This window comes from Podarcis bocagei, assembly GCF_964188305.1.
Source record: "Podarcis bocagei genome assembly, chromosome: 6".
NCBI classification, from domain to species: Eukaryota; Metazoa; Chordata; class Lepidosauria; order Squamata; family Lacertidae; genus Podarcis; species Podarcis bocagei.
In genome coordinates this window covers 35,352,117-35,372,595 of record NC_138130.1, presented here as the reverse complement: position 1 = coordinate 35,372,595, position 20,479 = coordinate 35,352,117, and the positions used below count along the sequence as shown (strand labels likewise).

Here is a 20,479-nt window from a genome sequence, read left to right as displayed (position 1 = left end):
AAGCTCAGAAATCAAGATGGCAAGAAATTTAAAAAAGAATGGGAAATGTTTATTATGTGTTTACAAAAGTATTGTAAACAGGTTAATACATTGGCAGGATTTTAAGAAATAATACAGGAAAGTTGAGGTAGAAAAATAATTTCAAGTAGAAATGATAGGCAGTTGAAAAGGAAATTTAAGGAACCCGGGGGGAGTCAAGAGATTCCCTTTGAATTTGATATTGTTTTTGTGTATATTTTTCTTTGGTTGTGGTTGTTGTTTGTTTTTTATTTTTGTTATTTCTGTTGAAAATTTAATTAAAATACTATTTTAAAAACAAACAAACCAGTATTAGTTTGGATGATGTATATTGAATATAATAAATGCCTCATTAAGGGAAGTTGTGCTCCATTTGGCTTAGAAAGTGAAAGCACTACTGAAGTCCCTTCCTTAGATCCTTATGATCAAGGTGACTAGAGGCCAGAGTCTAGCCTTCCTTTCCTACACCAAATGGTTTAGCAGACTGTGGCCTGCCCATGGTGTCTATTTCTTTCTCATATGCAGGTCATCAAGCAAGTATGTAGATAACAAAAAGCTTAAATCAGTTCAGACTCATTTCCCAAGAATAGACTATTCTAGTTCCCCATATTGACATCTTACAATTATTCCTTTGCAAATAAAATTCTTGCCAGACTACATCTGTCTCTGATTGTGTGTGCTTTTTAAAAATTGCTCTGTCCACAAGCTCTGACTTCACCCCCCCCCACCCTATTTAAAAATACTGTCCAGATAGTTGAGAATGGCTTGCCACTTGCTTCACTCTTTAACATAGTTTTTCAGTTACCTGGGAGTAAGTTCCATTTGACATAATAGGACTTACATTTTAGTAAACCCCATTGAACAAGCATATGGCTGATTATATTGCATGTTGTTAAATACACCATCACCATTCAGCAAAACTAATTTATTACATTAGAACTCCACTAGAGGAAGCTGTTTCCATGAGATTAAGCTTTGAGGAAATCTTAACTTCTTGAAGCTGTTTCATAGTCTTAGACTCAATTTACAGTTGGCAAAGGAAACATTCAAAAAAGAAAAATAGGTCTATCAATGGTTATTACCTGTGACAGCTAAATGTCATATAGTCAATAGTAGCAAAGCTCTCAGTACCGCCTATAGAATAGAAGGCAAAATTCTTGAATCTCCTTCCTCTGTGTTACATTTTAGATTGTAATCTACTCAGGGCAGCAACCTGTTTTGCTGTGCAGCGCTATACTTGTCTACTCAGAAGTAGGGTCATGAAAAGGTCTGCAGTATAGGAGAGGAGGGTAGCTTCAGAATTGGGTGGAAGGTGGAAAAGGTGCAAAGAAGTTGCAATGTGTGGGATGAGGAAGATGCTGGATTGTACAAAAGGAGGAGGTAAAAACAGAAGCAAAATGGGGCTGGAAAACAAAAAAGGAGAAGCAGTGTCAGAATAAGGGGTTGGGAAGGTGAAAAGTGAGCTGAGTAATTGCATGGGGTGGGAAGAGGAAGCTTTAGGAAGTTAATGTGGGGAAAAGGTAGGGCGGCTGGCGAGCAGAGGAAGCAGGGGTGCAGCCCCTAGTTATAAATGCAATTCAAGTCCATTGCTAAAATTGCCACTTTTCAGGGTTTATCCAGCTCCCACTGGTTCTTTAGAAGTTAAATCTAGTTTGTCAAGTACAGTATGTTGAAAGATGTTAAAACATCACTATTTCCCTCACAAAAGCACAATATAGATCTCTGTCAGCAACTATTAGGGAACGTTCACTAAAAATTGTGGCAAGATTTTTGAGTGACGCCATGAAATTACATCACCATTAAGAGCCATTTTCGTACCTCATGATGTCTGGAAAGTTTTATCCTAAAGTATCTCCTACTATCGAAACAAAATAAAAAAAATCTTTCAAGTAGCACTTTAGAGACCAACTATGTTTGTTATTGGTATGAGCTTTTGTGTGCATGCACACTTCTTCAGATACGTATCTGAAGAAGTGTGCATGCACACAAAAGCTCATACCAGTGACATACCACACGAAAGTTCATACCAATAACAAACTTAGTTGGTCTCTAAGGTGCTGCTTGAAGGATTTTTTAAATTTTGTTTCGACTATGGTAGACCAACACGGCTATCTACCTGTATCTCCTACTGTGTTTTGTTAACTGTGTTGTGTTCTGATCCACGTATATAATGTACTTTTATGCCAATAAAGGAGATGATTGATTGATTGATTGATTGGGGAAAATGTACATTAATGGTATTTAACACTGAAGTATCTATCTTATATATAAAGCCCAATAGCTCTCTGTTATGTTGGCAAGGGTGCTAAATTATAGGTACATACAAACATCTGTGGTGGAAACGTCGACAAATTTTTGAAGGAAGCTTCTACAGAGATCAGATTACAGCTCAGACAATTCCAATAACCCCAGTTTTAGACTTACTGTATATACTTAGACTGTATATACTTCAGATATGGACCAAATAAAAAGTAAGGAATTAATAACACATTTAGTAATAGCAGTTAGAACAGTAATAGCCAGCACTTAGAAGACCTTGCAATTAATGAATATTGATCACTGGTGTAAAATAGTCTGGCAAAAAGCCATAATGGAAAATGTATTGCAAAAAAATAAAAATGAAGGTGGCAAGGGGAGAGAGAAAAACAATACTGTTTTTTACACTGTGTGGTATGGTTTTATTAAATATACAAATGAAACAATACATGGATGAGAAATACCTACAGCATATTGCAATATGGCATACATAAGCAGGCACTGCTCATTAGCTCACTTCTACAGTTCTATTTTCTGAGTTGATTTATTGAAGAATTCATTGAACTGGTTTACTGTAATAACTTTATTATTATGTACTGTAAAACAATATGTTTAGTATTTACCCTCCCCCATGACCCATTTTTTTGTCAGCCGTCATGTTTCATGATTTATGTGTGTACAATTTTGTAAAAGAAGAATATATATACACACAGATATTTTTTAAAACAACAACAACAGTGTATAAAATTTATGAAATAAAGAATACATGACTGTGCTGTATTACCACTCCTCTTTCCTACCACTTCACAGCCATACTCTGCTGACACCTAATGCATGCGAAGTCTGGGCCACTGCAGTCACCAATTTTCCATGTGTGATGTTGCATCCCTGCAACATCCTGGGTGCTTTTCTGCCACCTTTATTGATGCAATGGCCTTTCACTTAATCCTATATGTTTCATTTTTGCCTTGCACACTAGTGAACTGTGCCTCTCATTTTAGCTGTTGGGAAGTGAAGGGGTGGGGAAAGAGACCACAACCAGTTGGGAATGCCCCAGCCACTGAGTGCATTATTATTCAGAGTGCCGTCAGACCACAATGGAATTATAGACAATTTGTAATATTGCTCAAGTTCTGCTTTTGGGGTAATGTTTGAAGAAATGCAGTATCCTTACAACTTTCTTCAGAGTTCATTTCTGAGCATTTTGGCACACTGTATTGAATGAAGGTATTAATTGCAGATCTGAATAACTTGCAACTTCCAAACCAAACACAGCCTAGCAGACTTAATATTATGGCCTGCTCGATGGCTGGCAACTCCTCTCTTTTTTCAGTTCTCAACAGGCAACACCAGGAGGCTGTTTAGGCCCTTGGTAGCTTGTAGTCCAGTGGTGTACAGCGTTGATTTAGTTGGCTTGTGAGCAGCCCAGTTTCCAAAGGTAGAAGGCAAACATCCGTCTAATGTTGCCCCCATTAAACCCCTTTCCTTGTGTTTTTAAATTGCTTTAACCAGGGCTCTTTTTTAGCTGAAACTCATACTCAGTTCCAGCACCTCTCAGGTGGGTGCCATTGCTATTAAAAGAGAACAAGGGAGATGTTCATAGTGAGTTCTGGCACTTCTTTTTCTAGAAAAAAAATAGCACTGTAACCTGTCCTGGGATGTAAGAAATCTAATGCAATAAATATCTCGACATTGCAAGGAAGCTGGTGGCTCAAACAGCAGTACATCACAGAATCACAGATTTGTAGAGTTGGAAGGGAGAGTGGGGGTCATCTAGTCCAACCCCCTGCAGTGCAGAAATATTTCACCCAGCCTGGGACTTGGATCCATGACTCTGAGATTAAGAGTCTCATGCTCCAACAACTAACAAAATGTGGTCTGTACTAGCAATGGAAAAACTTAACACACCATCTATAGATATTAAGAGGAACACCTGAAGTGAGACTCCATGTAGTCTTGCAAAGACTGTGGTGTCTTTCTGATATATAGTTTATTTACACACGCATACAATCTGAACTTGCGATAGAGGGGCTCACAGCATTAACACCCCACAAGTTTCTCCCATTGCCAAAGCAGCTTTACATTCACAAAGAAATTTGCCATGGCTCTCTGACCGTCTGCTGCATTTTTACAGATGGCCACTTATTCTCTCAGTGCTCACATTCCAGCCAACTGCAATCCTAAGGAACTACTCTCCTTTCAACCCTGGTCTTTGTCCTGCTAACTAACTCAGAGCTGGAGGAGGGGCTCCTCCCATTTTTCCATCAGGCACAGAGACCCTCTCCATAGCTTTCGTAATGGACCATTGCTTTTCCTTTGACTTTGGACAATGGCTGATCTCCCAGGTGATTTCCTGAACACAGGAAGCTGGTTTGACCTGTATTTTAACACTTTGCTAAATCCAATATCCGGCATCCAAGAATTAGAAGGGGGTTCCAGGCACCCCACAAACTCATAGCAATACTAAGGGACAAAGCAAAAAATGACATGGGTAATTGGGCGTAGTTATTTCTGCTTTTTTTGTTTTGTTTGCTTTTTTGTGTGTGTTCTTTTTAAAAACAAACTTGAACCATGAGGATAGAAGATCCTGTTCTCCATGCAATATGTGTTATTTTTGTGCGCAAAAGCATGAACATGAAAAGGAAGTAGGTGTTGCAATATACTCTCTGGAGTCAGCGTCCGGACACTTGAGACAAAATTTGAACCTCAAACCTTCACAGCGGCAGATAAACAGGTAAACGAATTGTTTTTTCTTTTTAAAAAAAGGTAACGGAAGAAGCAATCATTTTTACTAACAGGCTTAATTTATTATACAGTATTAGTTTTGACTGCTATTTCTTTTTTTAAAAACTATTTACGTGTAGTGTATTTAAGATTAAGTGTATTGCAAAGTCTAGCTCTGTTACTCAGGAAGCTGCTTTGGGTGGAATTCAGTTGCAAAGTTATTTAACTAGAAGGAGAGCATGTACAATGAACAATGAAAGAATATAAAAGATGAGTACTTATATGTTCCGAACGTATTTAGTGTATGTGCTTCTGGGTAAGGGGTTTCTGTGTGTAGTAGTAGTAACAGGCTAATATATATCTATTTATATGTATGCAGGCATCTGGATGCTTGTGAATTTTTACCAGACACAAATTTACCATCCGCTTGGGTCAATTTCATTCCCAGAGTAAATAGCTCTTCCATACATTAGCAAGCATTTTGCATTAACTGTGATAATTTCACTCATTAACATGAAAAATTCTCTTTGAGAAAATACGCCTTTTTGAGAACAGAATTTCTCAACACTATACAGTGGTACCTCGGGTTACAAACACTTCAGGTTGCAAACACTTCGGGTTACAAACTCCGCTAACCCGGAAGTAGTACCTTGGGTTGAGAACTTTGCTCCAGAATGAGAATGGAAATTGTGTGCTGGCAGCGCAGCAGCAGCGGGAGGCCCCATTAGCGAAAGCGCGCCTCAGGTTAAGAATAGTTTCAGGTTAAGAACGGACCTCTGGAATGAATTAAGTTCGTAACCCGAGGTACCACTGTACTGCAGGTTTAAGGACCTTAGATAATTTCTGTCAGTCTAAGGAAACATAATAATTTCCCTAAACCCCACCACCTAGCAAGATCTCTGAATATGCATTGGATAATAGTTATTGTGCCTCTCCCACAATTTTAAAAGCATCCCAAAAGTATGCTAGTTTCTTTATTTTTTAAAGAGCTTATTTGAAATTCAGGGGCGTGTTTGGGGAAGAACAGTTAATAATACAAATGAGGTCAATGGACATTCATTACCTCTAGTTTACATGTCCCACAGAAAGATAGGGGAAATTTCTGATTGGCAGGAAAGGATCTCCCATGAGCCTCTGCAGTAATCCTGAGGTGCACAAGTTTACTAATTGTTATGTGGGCATCTGAGCCCTCCAATGCAGCTCACCTTTAAATATAGCATGGGGTTTGGTGGTTGTTCTCTCCACACACCCAGTTCATCAGGAACTTGGAATTGGAATGGATGGGTTTCCTCTGTCTACCTGACCAAAGACAATGTCTTGCCAGGAGTATCAGTGGATTGGTTTTATTTCACACTGTTTAATTTATACCAGGAGTCCATAAGAATAATCTTCTCAATCAGAATGACATGCAATCCTGGGGAGGGAAGAATAGGAACACAGGCAGCCATCTCTTGCAGTATATCTGTTGGCTCACTAACTGGCTTTACTAAACTTAGTCTGTAAGAAGGCAAAAGCCTCTCACCACCATGTTTGCTCCAAGCCTCCTTTTGTGGCACACTGTGATTGGGAAGGCACTGGTTGGTTGGTGGTTTTACAGGGGAAAGATATCTGGAAGATTGTGACTAGTGGTGTGGCTGTCACCTCTGTAGGTCTGCCCCATATCCATAGTCAGGGCTTACCCTACCACTAGGCAAGGTGATGCGAGTACCTCAGGCAGCAGGTGCTGGGGGGAGGGCCACGTAATATCTGTTCCTTCTGACCCATAACCATTCTCCTTTATTGGAGGATAAATCTGTGTGTGTACCATGCAGCTTGTCCTGTACTACCTAAGCTAGCCTGCTGCCCTCAGGCGCAAAGGTGGATGCTGTCCTGTCACCAGTGCTGAAATGAGATTCAGTGGCCAGCTCGCTCATCTTCTATATATGGAATGGTGTAAAGGCGGTGCTATTTTGTTTTGGCCTGAGCCTATCAATGCTTGATGTAGGGACACCATGTGGAAGGTGTGGATGACATGAGGGAGGTACACACATCCTTCCCATACATTCATGAGCGTTGGCATGCATGTATCTTATTTTTATTTGTTTTATTAAAATATCGACATCTCACTTTACAGCGTCCTCACCATGGTGTCACCCTGGCACTGAACATGTTGGTGGAATTACTTCTCAAGGGTGCATGTTGGCACGCAACGCTGGCATGTACAATCCTACTCCCACCATGTATTTATGAATACAATAAGTGAGATGGGCACGTGCTAGTCATGGCAGTGCCATCAGCTCCCAGAGAGCTACTGGAATTGAAGCAAAGCTCTGGTATTGTTCCATTCTTCATGGATTACTAATTTCTTTCCAGGTGTAATTCAGAAGAAAATGGTCTTGAGCTTTTCAAGCCCCAAATGGTCTAGGACTGGGATATCTCATGGACTATCTTGAGCTATCCTCCTGCAGAAACCCATGCAAGTAATTCAGATCAACTGTTCCACTGCCATTTGATGCACACCAGGTGAGCACAAGAGGCAGCTTTTTCAGCCATGGAATCTGGGCTATGGAATGTCTTCTCCAAGAAGGCCCACTTGGTTCTATCACTGCAGGCCCTTGAATTTTAAAGGTGCTGCTTATATATGGGTACAGCTTATATTCAGGCCAACACAGTATTATTATGGAATAGGATGTCCCTATTTTCATAGGAGAAATGTTGGAAGATATGAGATCTGCCCTCTGAAATGGACTGCTTCACCCTTCTTAAAGGTTGTGGTGGCTCTACGAATGGCCTTAGCTGTTAGTCATTTGAACACAGGTCATGGGGATATATTTTTTGTGCACGCTCAACACTTGTAGCATTTGCAGACTCACACAAGAAGCAACTCTCAGCATAAAGCATATAAGGAAACACTTCACAACAGGAAGTGCGTGAGTGGGCCAAGAATTTCTTCAACCTCCTCTCAGGGAGCTTTTAGAGTCTCTGAAAGCAGGGCTCCCTCTTCTTTTCTTGGTTACAAAACAGCAGTGAGGAAAGACGGTCATGAAAGGAAACATATTTCACAAGAAGTGAGTTCCTTCAAGTGAAACATACAACAGGAAAGCAAAAGCAAAGAAAATTGGGTTTATTTCCTGACTTCATCATGTCTGCAGCTACTCACCCAAACTACTCTCATCAGTAAACACATGGTGAAAATACAGCAAGCTGCAAAAAATGTTTGCCCCCATTTCCCCCTCTCTCTTCTGTACTCCTTGACCTCTGTATTACCTAAAATAGCCAGCATACATTCCTGTGTATTAATCCAAAATAATACGATTCTCTTGTTTTTAGAAGCATACCTGCATCTCCAGTGTAGAATGACAGTGAGGCTGAACTTTAGGAAACAAAAAAGAAATGGTCTTCCCTACACAGCTTTCTAGCTCAGTGAACCTATGAAATATGCACATCAGGACAGAGGAAATAGTATGCGTCTACTTCTTAGGATGATTTGAGACCAGGGTTTAATTAATATTATAAATGAGTCACTGAGAGATTTCACGTGGCCTGTTAGCAACAGGTTTCTTAAAAATGTAACAGATTTTCTCTGGAAAGCGACAATCCGAATTAAAGGCACAGGGTGGGGGAATACAAGTTGTGAATGCATAAGAATGGAGTGTCATGTGAACAATGGAGAAAAACAACAACTTGCAAGCATGAGGTGTGCCGATCCCATTATGAACACCCATCTAGAAGCACCCTGCTCTTAAAATGGTTTCTGGTGATAATTAGCAATAAAATTTCTGAGCGTCTATGTGCACTTTAAAAAATAAATAAATGCTGGAACTATTTATGGAAAGGAAAATCCTACACAATATAGGAAAGGGCACCTCTTGTGTATAGAAGAGTTGTGGGGGTTTTTTTGGCAAATGTAGCTCTTCATGGCATAGCACTGGGTGAATGAGAAAAGTTGCACCCACTACCAAAAGAACACGATTCTGGTCCTCTGTCAGCTCATGTTGCTGAACCTTATTAACTTCTGTAGGTGAGGATACACGTAACTGATTCATGTATGATAATAATCAAGTGTTCCTTTGGTGACAGTCCCTATATCTTCACAGACACTAAGCAAGCCTTCAACTTCGTGTCGCATTTTCCATAGTCTCTGGCTCATATATATCATTATGTAGTCTGAAACATCATCCATGTTTCAGGTTTACCTTCTCCTGAGCGAGTCACGATAATCCTACTGAGAGATTGTTGTGTTAATTAGGATTAGAGAACTGGCCAGTTGGCTATCATGGTTGAATAACACAAACTATTCCACCTGGTCCCAACAGCACAGCATAATGGCAGAAAGTACCCATGTAAATCTAGAGAAAGGTAGGTAGTGTGGACTTGTGTATGATCCCTGCTTTGCCCCATCTAACTTCAGGCATTTGCTGCTGAATTTGTCGGTTCCGCAGCAACAGATGTTGCCTCTCCTCTCTTGTGGAGCTGCATGTTTTTGTGCCACCTCCTGTCCATCGTCTGCAACTGCATCAGGCATCCAATTTCTCCCTATGTCATTTGCATGTTGGGGTGAACCAGATGTGATGCCATGAAGTGCAGTGGCGTAGCGTGGGAAGTGCAGGGGGGGCCGGCCGCACCGGGCGCAACATCTGGGGGTTAGGGTTAGGGGGCGCAAATCCACGGGTTAGGGGGCACAAATCCATGGGTTAGGGGGCGCAAATTACTTGCCTTGCCCCGGGTGCTGACAACCCACGCTACGCCACTGATGAAGTGTGAAAATACCCAGTGTTTATTAGTAAAATGGTCCACTGCACTAATCCACTATCCCTAATGGTTATGAGCTTTTGTGGTATTTACTTTTTACATGCTTTTAGATATCCATTTTTTAAAAAACAAAACACCACATTTGTGTAATAGACAGAGGTTAAAGTACATATATTACCATACTGCTTGCTTACAGTGAAGGATGTTACATATACGTTTCCTTTTTAAATCTAGAACTGAGACTCCACCAGCTTTCAGTTCTTTTCAGAAGAAGGATGCCTCAAGATATGCCACTCATCCCAACATCGAAAGTCTTGTTCCCTCCTGTAAGGCCTGTGTCAGATGACACATTTGAGATGCTTCGAAGCTATGCACTCCAGGTCACTTTGTCTACCATCTTCTCAGTTATTGCCTGCATCAGCATCCCACTCAACCTCATCTGCTTGTGGTTCCTGTGTCGGTATTCGAGGCCTTGGACTCCCACCATTGTGTTGTGCATCAATCTGGCCCTTGCTGATTTTGTCTACAGCATGATCCTCCCCTTTCAAATAGTTTACCATCTACGGGGAAACAACTGGCCCTTTGAGGATGCTCTGTGCCGTATTGTCACCGTTCTGTCCTATGGTAATGTGCACTGTTCCCTTTTGACCATGATGTGCATCAGCATTGAGCGCTACCTGGGAATCGTCCACCCTTTGCGCTACAAAGCCATGAGATCCATGCGAACCTCTGTCCTGACATGTGCCCTCATTTGGGTGTTTGTCTTACTGCCCCTCGTCCCACTCATGATGACCAACCTAACAATTCGTGTACAAAACCTGGATATAATCACCTGCTTTGATGTTTTGCCTAAAGAGATGTTTGATGACAAGCCAGCACGCTTCATCGCTTACTTTGGCTCTCTGGTATTTTTCTTCTTTTTCCTACCACTGCTCATCATGGGGTTTTGCTACTTCTCAATCATCATAACACTTCTCCACTCCCATTCCACCCAACTCAGAGAAACTAAGAAGCAGACTGTCTGTTTGATAATAGTGTTGCTACTGGTGATCACGGTTTGTTACTTGCCTCACATTATCATGTCAATTATCCATTACGTCTTCACTATTCAGAAAAAATCATTTTATTTTGAATATAAAATTTCATTTGCAGTAGCCACCATCAATTGCTGCCTTGACCCATTGGTTTATTACTTTGGATCCAAAGAGTTTCGGCGAAAGATACAGAAGAAGCTCTGCAGATGCGTAACTGTTGGGGTCAGTGAAAATACTCCAATCTTTTCAGAGCATGATATCCAAATAACACCAATGCAAAAAGTATTGAATAGATAGTCTGTATTGCTCTGGAATGTAATAAACTTTGCCAGTGCACTGTATTGACCTCAAGAAAAATCAGGAGCTAATTCATTGCAGAACCTCAACTGCCAAGTTACACAGAGCTATTTTGCCAAACGTTTCTGGAAGATCTAATGGACTGCAATTATCACACATGATTTTATTTCTTTTGAGTAAAGGCAACTGATGTCAAAGTCCAGTTAGACTGGTGCAGCTGAAAGATACCTGTCTTATTAAGAGGCACCTGCAAATGTAGCATGAGGAGGAAAGCATGTATTTAATCACTTTTGACTGTGCAGAATTTATGGAACAAATATTAGTAGAAATATTTGGTTGAATGGAAACAGACATTTGTTAAGACTGCCTTCCTTGAATGTCACAAATTACCTGTGCCACTAAGTCACAAAAGAATGCAACTACCTGGAGTACAGATTCTCAGTCATTAGAATGATCTTGTAATTTGTTCTTTGTTATTGATGTTGGTCTGACAAAGCTTTGTATGGACAAATCTTTGTATAAGCACCTGAGATGGTGCTTGCCATCTCAGGTAACAATATTGCAAGTGCCATTCTTAAATACTACATTCATATAGTTTTAATAAAAGAATGTTTATTGTGTCTGCATTCCAATCTTAAGTTAATGTTCTTCTTTGCTGTCTTTGGAATATTCAAATCTGGGATAACCATGAGAGATCAGGGTCAATTTACACAACCGGCAGAATCAAGTGACAAAACTGTTCCTGAACCATATTATTGCTATGGAATGAGATAGGGTGGAATCTCAATATTGTAGAGAAAGGCAACTATTTCTTGGAGGAGTTCTGTGCTGAACTCACTTAAATGTTATTTGTTTGCTAAAAGGTTTGAGCCCAACACACAGGCTTCAATTTGTGAACAGTTACTAATTGTGCTTGGATAACTTCAGGCTTTTTCTCACCTGTCTCCAATTTTGTTACCCATTGCTTGGTAGTCCTGTCATGTAGATGGTCTTCATCAGTGTGGACCAGGGGCTGATGAATAGCAGTTTGGCCTTCAGCATTGCCTAGATACAAAACTTCCTGGGAACCACATGTAAGCTGCACTGAGTTCCCTGGAGGGAAAAACAGGTTATAGATATAATAAATAGCAACCAGACATACCTCCAAATGTATATGAGGCATGAAAGTCATTTCTGTAAAGGACAGTCATGTATGTTATATCAACCAAGCCTCATGTTTCATTGTGATCCTTTTTATGTATTTATAGCATTTTTACCCCATTCTTCAACCACAAAGGCTCTGAGATTGTGGTCCTCAGGCTTATAATCCAGAAGACATGACTAGATCCTGGGGCAGAAATTCAATTCAGTTTGCATTTAAAGGTGAACGTACCTAATTCACACTTTATGAAACCTACATAAACTGAGAAATACATGAAACACAACCATCTATCAAAATTTGTGCTTCTCTGAATTTTGCAATACAGTTCTCCAACCAAGTAATGTACATATACTAGCAGGCTTCCTCAACCTTGGGCCTCCAGATGTTTTGAGACTACAGTTCCCATCATTCCTGGCCACTGGTCCTGCTAGCTAGGGATCATGGGAGTTGTAGGCCAAAAACATCTGGAGGCCCAAGGTTGAGGAAGCCTGTATACTAGGGTAACATGTTCCATAAAAATGCATATATTGATGAAAATAACATACAAAAATGCATTATATTACAAGGAAATGCTGTGCAAAAATGTGCATATTTGGGGGAATTACATTTGAAAATGTGCACACTAGGAGGAATTTGCACTAAAAAGTTGATGAATTTTCATGAGGTTGAGAGATAGGCGTGGGGGCATCTGTCTCAATTTCTTCTCCTAAGATAGGCTACTCTGCATCAGCAGTGGGGAGCTGGACCCACTCAATGGGGTTGGTCACTTGTCAATCACATGACAGCATCAGGTGACAAATTCAAAGAGGCTTATAGTCAAACTATACCTGCAAATGGAGAGGGAAAATGTGTGCTTGCAGGTACAGTTTGAATGCAAATTAGCTTCAAAGGTGTGCATTTTCAGGCAAGGCCTTTGCAAGTGCTGAGGCTTGCAAAGCCCTTGCCTGACAGCATGCCTTGAAAGGAGGTCAAAGTAGGTCATGGGCCAAAGAAAAGAACTGCTTGGCCTAAATAGGCCTGTGGGCTGATGGTTCTCCACGTGCCGCTCTGTATGTAGATGCCCTTCCCTGGAAATCTCCAGTGTTGAAGACTGCAAAATGTTCCCCTAATAAGCTTGTTCTCATTTCTCAACTGTTCTTCCAGTTACTGCATTTCCCCTAATTTTAAAACTACTTCAACCTTATAGCAGTTTAATGCTGCAATCTTTTCCGTGAGTTATGCTGGCTAGATGAGAAAAGGACAGTTGCTCAACTCCTTACCCTGATGCAACACCAAATTAGGCTGATTTACTGAAATGATGGGCAAAGATGGGCAAACATACTTGTCTACTCATCCCAAAACCAAGTACACATCCCCCCTCCCAAAAAAGGTAGAGAAGAGAGAGGACCATCAAGCAGCTGAATTCCCCTTTCTCTTCCCTGTCAGTTCCACAATTTCCTCAAGGTGTGTGTATAGTGGGGCATCCTTACTGTAGGGGAAAGATAGGCCTTCTCCTTGGTGGCAAATAACACTCATCAGGGCACAAGAGTCCGATGGAATTAGGCCAGTTACTTATCTAGTCTAGCAGCTGATTCTCACAACGGCTAGCTAGACACCTATGGGAAGCCATGAAGAAGACCCTGAACACAAGGGCTCTCTCACACACAATTTCCTGTTGAAAATCATGGAGCTTATAGTCAAGCCATGGTCCCTATCCTAGCTTCCACTGTGTGGTACCCTTCAGTGAAGGGGGTGACCAGCAGAAAGGAAGAACAGTAGGAGACAAGGGTGCAAGTCCCATTTCAAATTTACTCCATTGTGGCAGCAGTAGCTAGAAATTGTGCTGCTCAATCTGAATAGGTGGCCCATGGCTGGCTGTATATTTTGGATGCTTGCCCCTAATTATGACTATGTGATTATGCTCTTAGTCTGTCAATAACTTCTATCAGGGGAAAGTGGGCTGCTGCTGTTAACGCCTACAGAATAAAGGGAGGGAAATGTTGACATTGGGACATGGTGGGGGAATACTAGAGGCTCAGGTGGGCTTATTTGTAGCCTCCCCACAATTATAAAATAACAACAATAAATGAGCTGTCATAAATAAATGAAGTCAGTGAAGAAACTGATTACCCGATAATTTCTACCCCTCTGTTTTAGTGTCATCAGAAGATAAGATCCTCACTAACCCATGAACTAATAAAGAACGGCATTCCCTTTTATAAGGCATCCATTCAACACAGACAGCCAATTATTGTCACCAAGTATTTTCCCTGTGGTCTATTCCACGTGTTATAAGACAACAAAAAAAAGTCCAACTTTTTTTCAGAAGAATGGAAGAGTAACACAATCTTCCTCATTGCATTCCTCCCATCACCCAAGACCACCACCTGAGATGGGTGGCGATGATTGGAGCAGTAGTCCAAGAACATCTGGAAACCTAAGGTTGAAAAGCACTGTGCTCAAGTGAGAGAGAAGGTGCCTGAAGGTTAATATTTGGCCCCTTAATATTGTTACTGCTTAACATATGATGAAACCAGTATTGTGGCTGCCATGAGGTGGAGAAGTGGTCACAGATAACCTGTTGTGCTGGACTAAAAACAAAAAACAACAGTATATGAATTGTGGGAAGGTAGGACTAGATGTGATAAAAGAGGGTGAACAAAGTGTATGAATAAGTCAGGCAGTAACCTGACTGCAGCCATTGGTCCACATATAAGTCTGATTGATTAGCTATCAGAATCAGTGGTATAGTGGTAAATTTTGAAGAGGACAAAGTTCATCATTGCCACACCCTCAATGAGAGTCCAAAATTGCAGGAAGAGGTATATTTCTATATACACACCAAAGATAAACAGCACACAGCAGAATACCCAATTTATTAGGATCACCTTGGACTGCAATTCTATATGCAAAGTTTCCTGTGAGTATGCTGTAGTAAACTCAGTGATGCTCATTTCTGTTTCATATGTTAGTCGCTTTATCTTACCCAAAATGACTTACAACCAACCAGAGAGACAATCACCCTCTGCTCACACAGATATATTAAAACCAAGGGAAAAAGAAATACATTAAAAACATTCCTCCCACTTTTAAAAGGACACAGACAGTTAAGGGCCAAATGCCTGGTTGTAGGGGAATGTAGACTAAATATATATAATGATGGTGTCAGGCAAATCTTCCTGGGAAGAGCATTCCACAAGTGGGGAGCCACTGCAGAAAAGGATTGTTCCCATGTTACCACCCTCCAGACCTCCCTGATAGCCCTCAATAGCCTTAACTTTGATGAATTTGGCTTATTTGGCTAATCCCCTTATATTCTTGACTGTCATGGATGGGCCGGGTGCAGAAGAGTGGTGAAAGGCACCAGCTGGGGAACACCCATGAGAAAAAGGCTCAGAGCCAGGGGATTGGTGGTGAGACAATGATGAGTGGTCAGAGGGAGAAAAGAGAGCAGACTGGAGACTCAGCTAGACTGGTAAAGAAAAAGCACTTTATATGTGTTGTGTATGCAATATAAAACTGTGACACTAGATGGCGCTGTGGAATCCCGTCTTTCCCTACCGGATTTCCCTGTATGAATTTACAATGCGTTTAACTGAATCACTTCTTTGACGTGTCTAGATCCAGCCTGGGAGGAGGAGGTGTCGGAAGCTGAAGAGGTAAGCCGGGTTCAGTGAGCAGGAAGAGGCTGTGGCAGAGAGCAGTCCAGAACCAGAGGCAGAATCGGAGGATGGAGAGGAGTGGGGCTAAGAGGCAGCGATGAGTCAGGCTGGTGAGGAAGCCAGGCTGTCTCCCCCTCCTGTAGCAACAACCACCGCCCCTCCCCATGGGTCTCCTAGAGCCCAAAGAGGCATGAAGAGGGCGGAGCAAAGACAGGGCAAGACGAAGGAGCCTCAGATTGCTTAGGAAGGAACCAGAGGAGGAAGAGACTTAAGGAGCGATGGGAAGGTGGGGACCTGCAGTCCTCACAACTCCATCATTGGGGTGAGACGGTTGCTGTGATCACTAGGCCTGCGCTATTTGGGTTTCTTTGAATAATGAGTTTTTATTGCTGACCTACTCCTGATAGCAGCTAAGAGGGAACTGGAAAACCTTGGGGCTTGAGAGCCTATCTGGTTAACTTTAAAAAAAATCTTATAGAATCTCTACAGAAGCAGAACTATTGACAAGTTTTTAAACTGTTTTGATGTCTATGTGAACACACCCCTCTCATGACCTACTTGATTTCTAACATGCAAGAGGAAGGAAGTGCAACACCCTGCAACCTAGTCTGTTTTTCACTATCACAGTTGTATTTGTAACCACAACATCACAGTTTACTAATGAAAAATATAGAGACGCTAGCCCTCAAGAGTGCTTATCTGTTAGCTTCTCTGTCATTAATGGTTAATCTGTGAACTTCCAAATATAGATTTCTACTAAGCAAAGAAATGTTTTCTGTAACCACCATAAGAAACCCATGAATCCTACTTTTACCACGGGACACTTGCCGTGTTTTCTCTGCATGTAGGTGTGCATGTTCATTCCTGTTTCAGCTGGCAGGGCCATTTCCATTTTGTGGGGTGCTTTCAGCTAACTGAAGAAGTCCTCAGTAAATATGATCAGGGTATGAAGAAGAAGGTACAGCTTGTAAGGACAGGAGGAAACAGAGAATACGTTCAAATATAAAACAATTAAAAAGCGCCATGACGCTTTTGGCTGTGTCTGTCTTTCCTGATGGATAGCAAACATTGCACCCCTTCCCCTAATTACCTCAGATGTCTTCACAGTGGGAAGGGAGCATACCCTCCAACATTTCTCCAATGAAAATAGGGATGTCCTAAAGAAGAAGAAGAAGAAGAAGAAGAAGAAGAAGAAGAAGAAGAAGAAGAAGAAGTTGTTAGAAGTTATTGTTTGTATGCCACCCATCTGACTGGGTGCCCCAGCCACTCTGGGCAACTTCCAACTTATATGAAAACATAATAAAACATTCAACATTTAAAAACTTCCCTAAACAGGGTTGCCTTCAGATGTCTTCTAAAGGTTGTATAGTTACTTATCTCCTTGGCTTTGTGGATTTCATAACTCCATACCCTCCAATATTTCTACAATGAAAATAGGGGTATCCTAAGGAAAAGTGGGATATTCCAGGATCAAATCAGAAACTGGGATGGCTTCTGACACCTGGAGGGTTTGAGGGAGTTCTCCATCCCTGAATCCTGCCTTTTTGGGCTTGCTAATGGAGGATCAGCTAGGGTAGGGCTGCCATATGTCTGGATTTTCCTGGACATTACTAGGATTCCAAAGGCAGAATTGACGTCTCAGCCATTTTGGGCTTTTCCTTTTTGAAACATGGCAACCCTAAACTAGGGTAAATCCTATCATGGGATTATGAAATAGAATCTCACTTTGTGTAGGCCTAGTGAAGTCATAGAGGTTGAGAGTGAAGGTGAATTTTGGTTTGTGAATGCTTTCATGCACCTGGTCCCTGGCAACTGCCTGGTTGTTCCTTTGCAGCTGCAGCTTTACCTGCCCCACACCTGACATCACATGGCATCAAGTGTAGGTAGGGATGGTGGATCTGTCAATCTTGGTTTTGCTCAGTTTCTCTTCTTTTTCTCTTTCTTCAATCTTAAATTTAGTTTTCTACATCATTTTGCAGTTTCTTTTTTTAAAAAAAAGGTCCTCATGAAAATTCATCAGCATTTTGATACAAATTTATCCTAATCTACACCTTTTTTTGCAAAACAATTTCCCATAATATAATATGTACCGTATTTTTCACTCTATAACACGCACCCGACCATAACACGCACGTAGTTTTTAGAGGAGGAAAATCCGTAGGCATGCCACCCGTAGGCATTCCCTCCATAACACGCACAGATATTTCCCCTTACCTTTTAGGAGGAAAAAAGTGAGTGTTATGGTGCAAAAAATACGGTATTTGTATGTTCTCACCGATATATGCAGTTTTATGGACACTTTGCTGCTGTATGTGTATTTTTGCACACATTACTTGGAAAGATGACTATGTTTCAGTTCTCACACTGTTTTAGAAATTGCAAATGAGACAAATCTGAGTTTAAATGAGAACTGAACTGAATTTCTTCCCCATCCTTAAGTGTGGTTGGGACTGGTGGGTACAGTTGGGGGGAAATGCTCTTATGAGCCAAATTAGGATCCCTAGTATGCCTTTTGTGCCCTTCAGAACAGAGGTACCCCACCCCCGGGCTATGAACTAATGGAACTAGTTGGCCTATGAACTAACGGAACAGATGGAGCTCTTCAGCAATGACCTCAACGTGATCTCAGCACCTGAACAATATGCAACCATGATTGTGGAGATCAGTACTAGGAAGCTGCAGCTTAAGTTTGGATGATCCATTGGCTATGTTCCTCCATGCAAATGTTTCCCTGGGAATAGTTATATGTGTGGGGAAAACTTTGAATGTCTAAACCAGAAAGAATTAAGGCACAAACAAGGGTGACAGGAAGAAAAACCTTACCTCAGTGTGGTTTTCCAGCTGGAGGAAGAGATAGGTCAGGACACATTTTTTTTCAGGATACAGGAGCTTCAAGGCAGGTTGCAAAGTAAATACAATGGAAGCACCTTCAGATGCTGCTCTTCACAAAAGTTTTATGGGCTGCATTTGCTTACACCAGCATTCTTTGGCCATGCATGTGAGGCTTTGGGGATTTCCAGATGACTGGTTTTTCATACAATAACTATATTGCTGTTGCTCGTATGTTGCTAAGGTATTCCAACAGCGAAGAGCCAGAAACCTATATGCAAATCATGAAGACATAGCCACATGTTATTGTTTGTCCCTCAACACCTGGTGTTTTGAAGGCACACTGCTTCTGCACATGGACAATCCATGTTCGCTTTCCATTGACTATGTGAAGTCTTCATTAAAAATCCATTTAGGCTAGTGGTCCGTCATCACATATTGTGATAGAAAACTCCATAAAGCAATTGTATGTTATGTACATTCCTTTTGCCACTGCCCATTTTGGGTGAACTTGAGTTCTAGTGTTCTGAGAAGTAGGCAAATATTTCTATGTGCTTTCTTCATGCTATTCAACATCTTATAAACCTCTGCCATACCCTTTCCTTTACTTACAGTTCCCTTAACTGAAAACATCAGCCATTCAGCCTTACATTGAGAGAAATGACTCCAGTCCCCTGGCCACTTGAGTTTCTATTTTCTGGTTACTGCATTTATATGAAGGCATTGTTATATTTTCCATTTTGTTTTTAGTCCCACCCCTAAAAAATTCCTAATATGCAATTTGAGTTTTCTAGGATAATGCCTTTTGTCAAATTTGCTTAGTACATAAAAAACATTATGTCACTGTGAAAATGTAATCCCCCCCATGCCCCAATATACAGATTATTCGTTGTGATAGTGAATACCATGTGGAATATGCTTGTGCCAGTGCGATGGGCATTTGATGGATTGTGTCTGTGACATAGTTAGTGATTACACAACTTGTATCCATTCCTGGACAATTTTGTAACATTTGAGACATTTATTTTAATTATTGCAAGGTTGTTTTTTCTTTAGAGGAAGCACAGCCTCACTATATTTCTCAAACAGTGAAATGTACATGCAGTCCTTTTTAAAACGGAAAAAAAGAATGACATTAAGGCGGTCTATCCTGTGATGCAATGAATAGCCATCTTGCAGCATTTATTGCTTAGAAGGCTGGGAATATAAATGCAACCATCACTTCCCACACTATTTCTGTGAAGGAAGCATGTAAAAGACCCATGATTAGCAACTAGAAAAGTTATTGGACATGGTCTGGCAAGAGCTTTGCTCAGGCATGCCCAGGCACGTTCATGCTCAGCTACTACTTTTGCAAAGGGGTGGTGGAGGTGGTGAGATGACTCATCCTTTCCCCTCCCCTGCCAAGCCAGATGGAGGGCAGCAAACTACCAGTAATCCTGCAATATGCAGGGTGCTTAAATTCTGCTCAGTTCAGGCACACCAGCCAATTCCCACTGAAGAATTTTGCCCCCTCCGTATATATATATGCACTTTTACAAGCTCTTGGATGCCTCTAAGGATCACTTCACTGTCATATGTGGCTCTTTGTGTGCTGGCTCTTCGTGACCCCATGGACCAGAGCACGCCAGGCACTTCTGTCTTCCACTGCCTCCCGCAGTTTGGTCAAACTCATGATGGTAGCTTCGAGAACACTGTCCAACCATCTCATCCTCTGTCGTCCCCTTCTCCTTGTGTCCTCCATCTTTCCCAACATCAGGGTCTTTTCCAGGGAGTCTTCTCTTCTCATGAGGTGGCCAAAGTATTGG

General features: G+C 41.3%; 1 protein-coding gene across 2 annotated transcripts; it reads left to right on the top strand.

Moving 5' to 3' along the window:
• Positions 1-7,353: 7,353 nt before the first annotated feature.
• On the top strand, positions 7,354-11,686 carry LOC308588602 (S-geranylgeranyl-glutathione receptor P2RY8-like). Of its 2 annotated transcripts, none has more exons than XM_081197116.1 (2): positions 7,354-7,500; positions 9,964-11,686. In XM_081197116.1, exon 2 carries the CDS (start codon positions 10,005-10,007, stop codon positions 11,058-11,060), a length of 1,056 nt encoding a protein of 351 aa, XP_081053242.1. In that variant the 5' UTR covers positions 7,354-7,500; positions 9,964-10,004; the 3' UTR covers positions 11,061-11,686. The 2 variants fall into 2 exon arrangements, with proteins under 2 accessions (XP_081053242.1, XP_081053241.1); XM_081197115.1 differs by lacking the exon at positions 7,354-7,500 and adding an exon at positions 8,385-8,439.
• Positions 11,687-20,479: the final 8,793 nt, after the last annotated feature.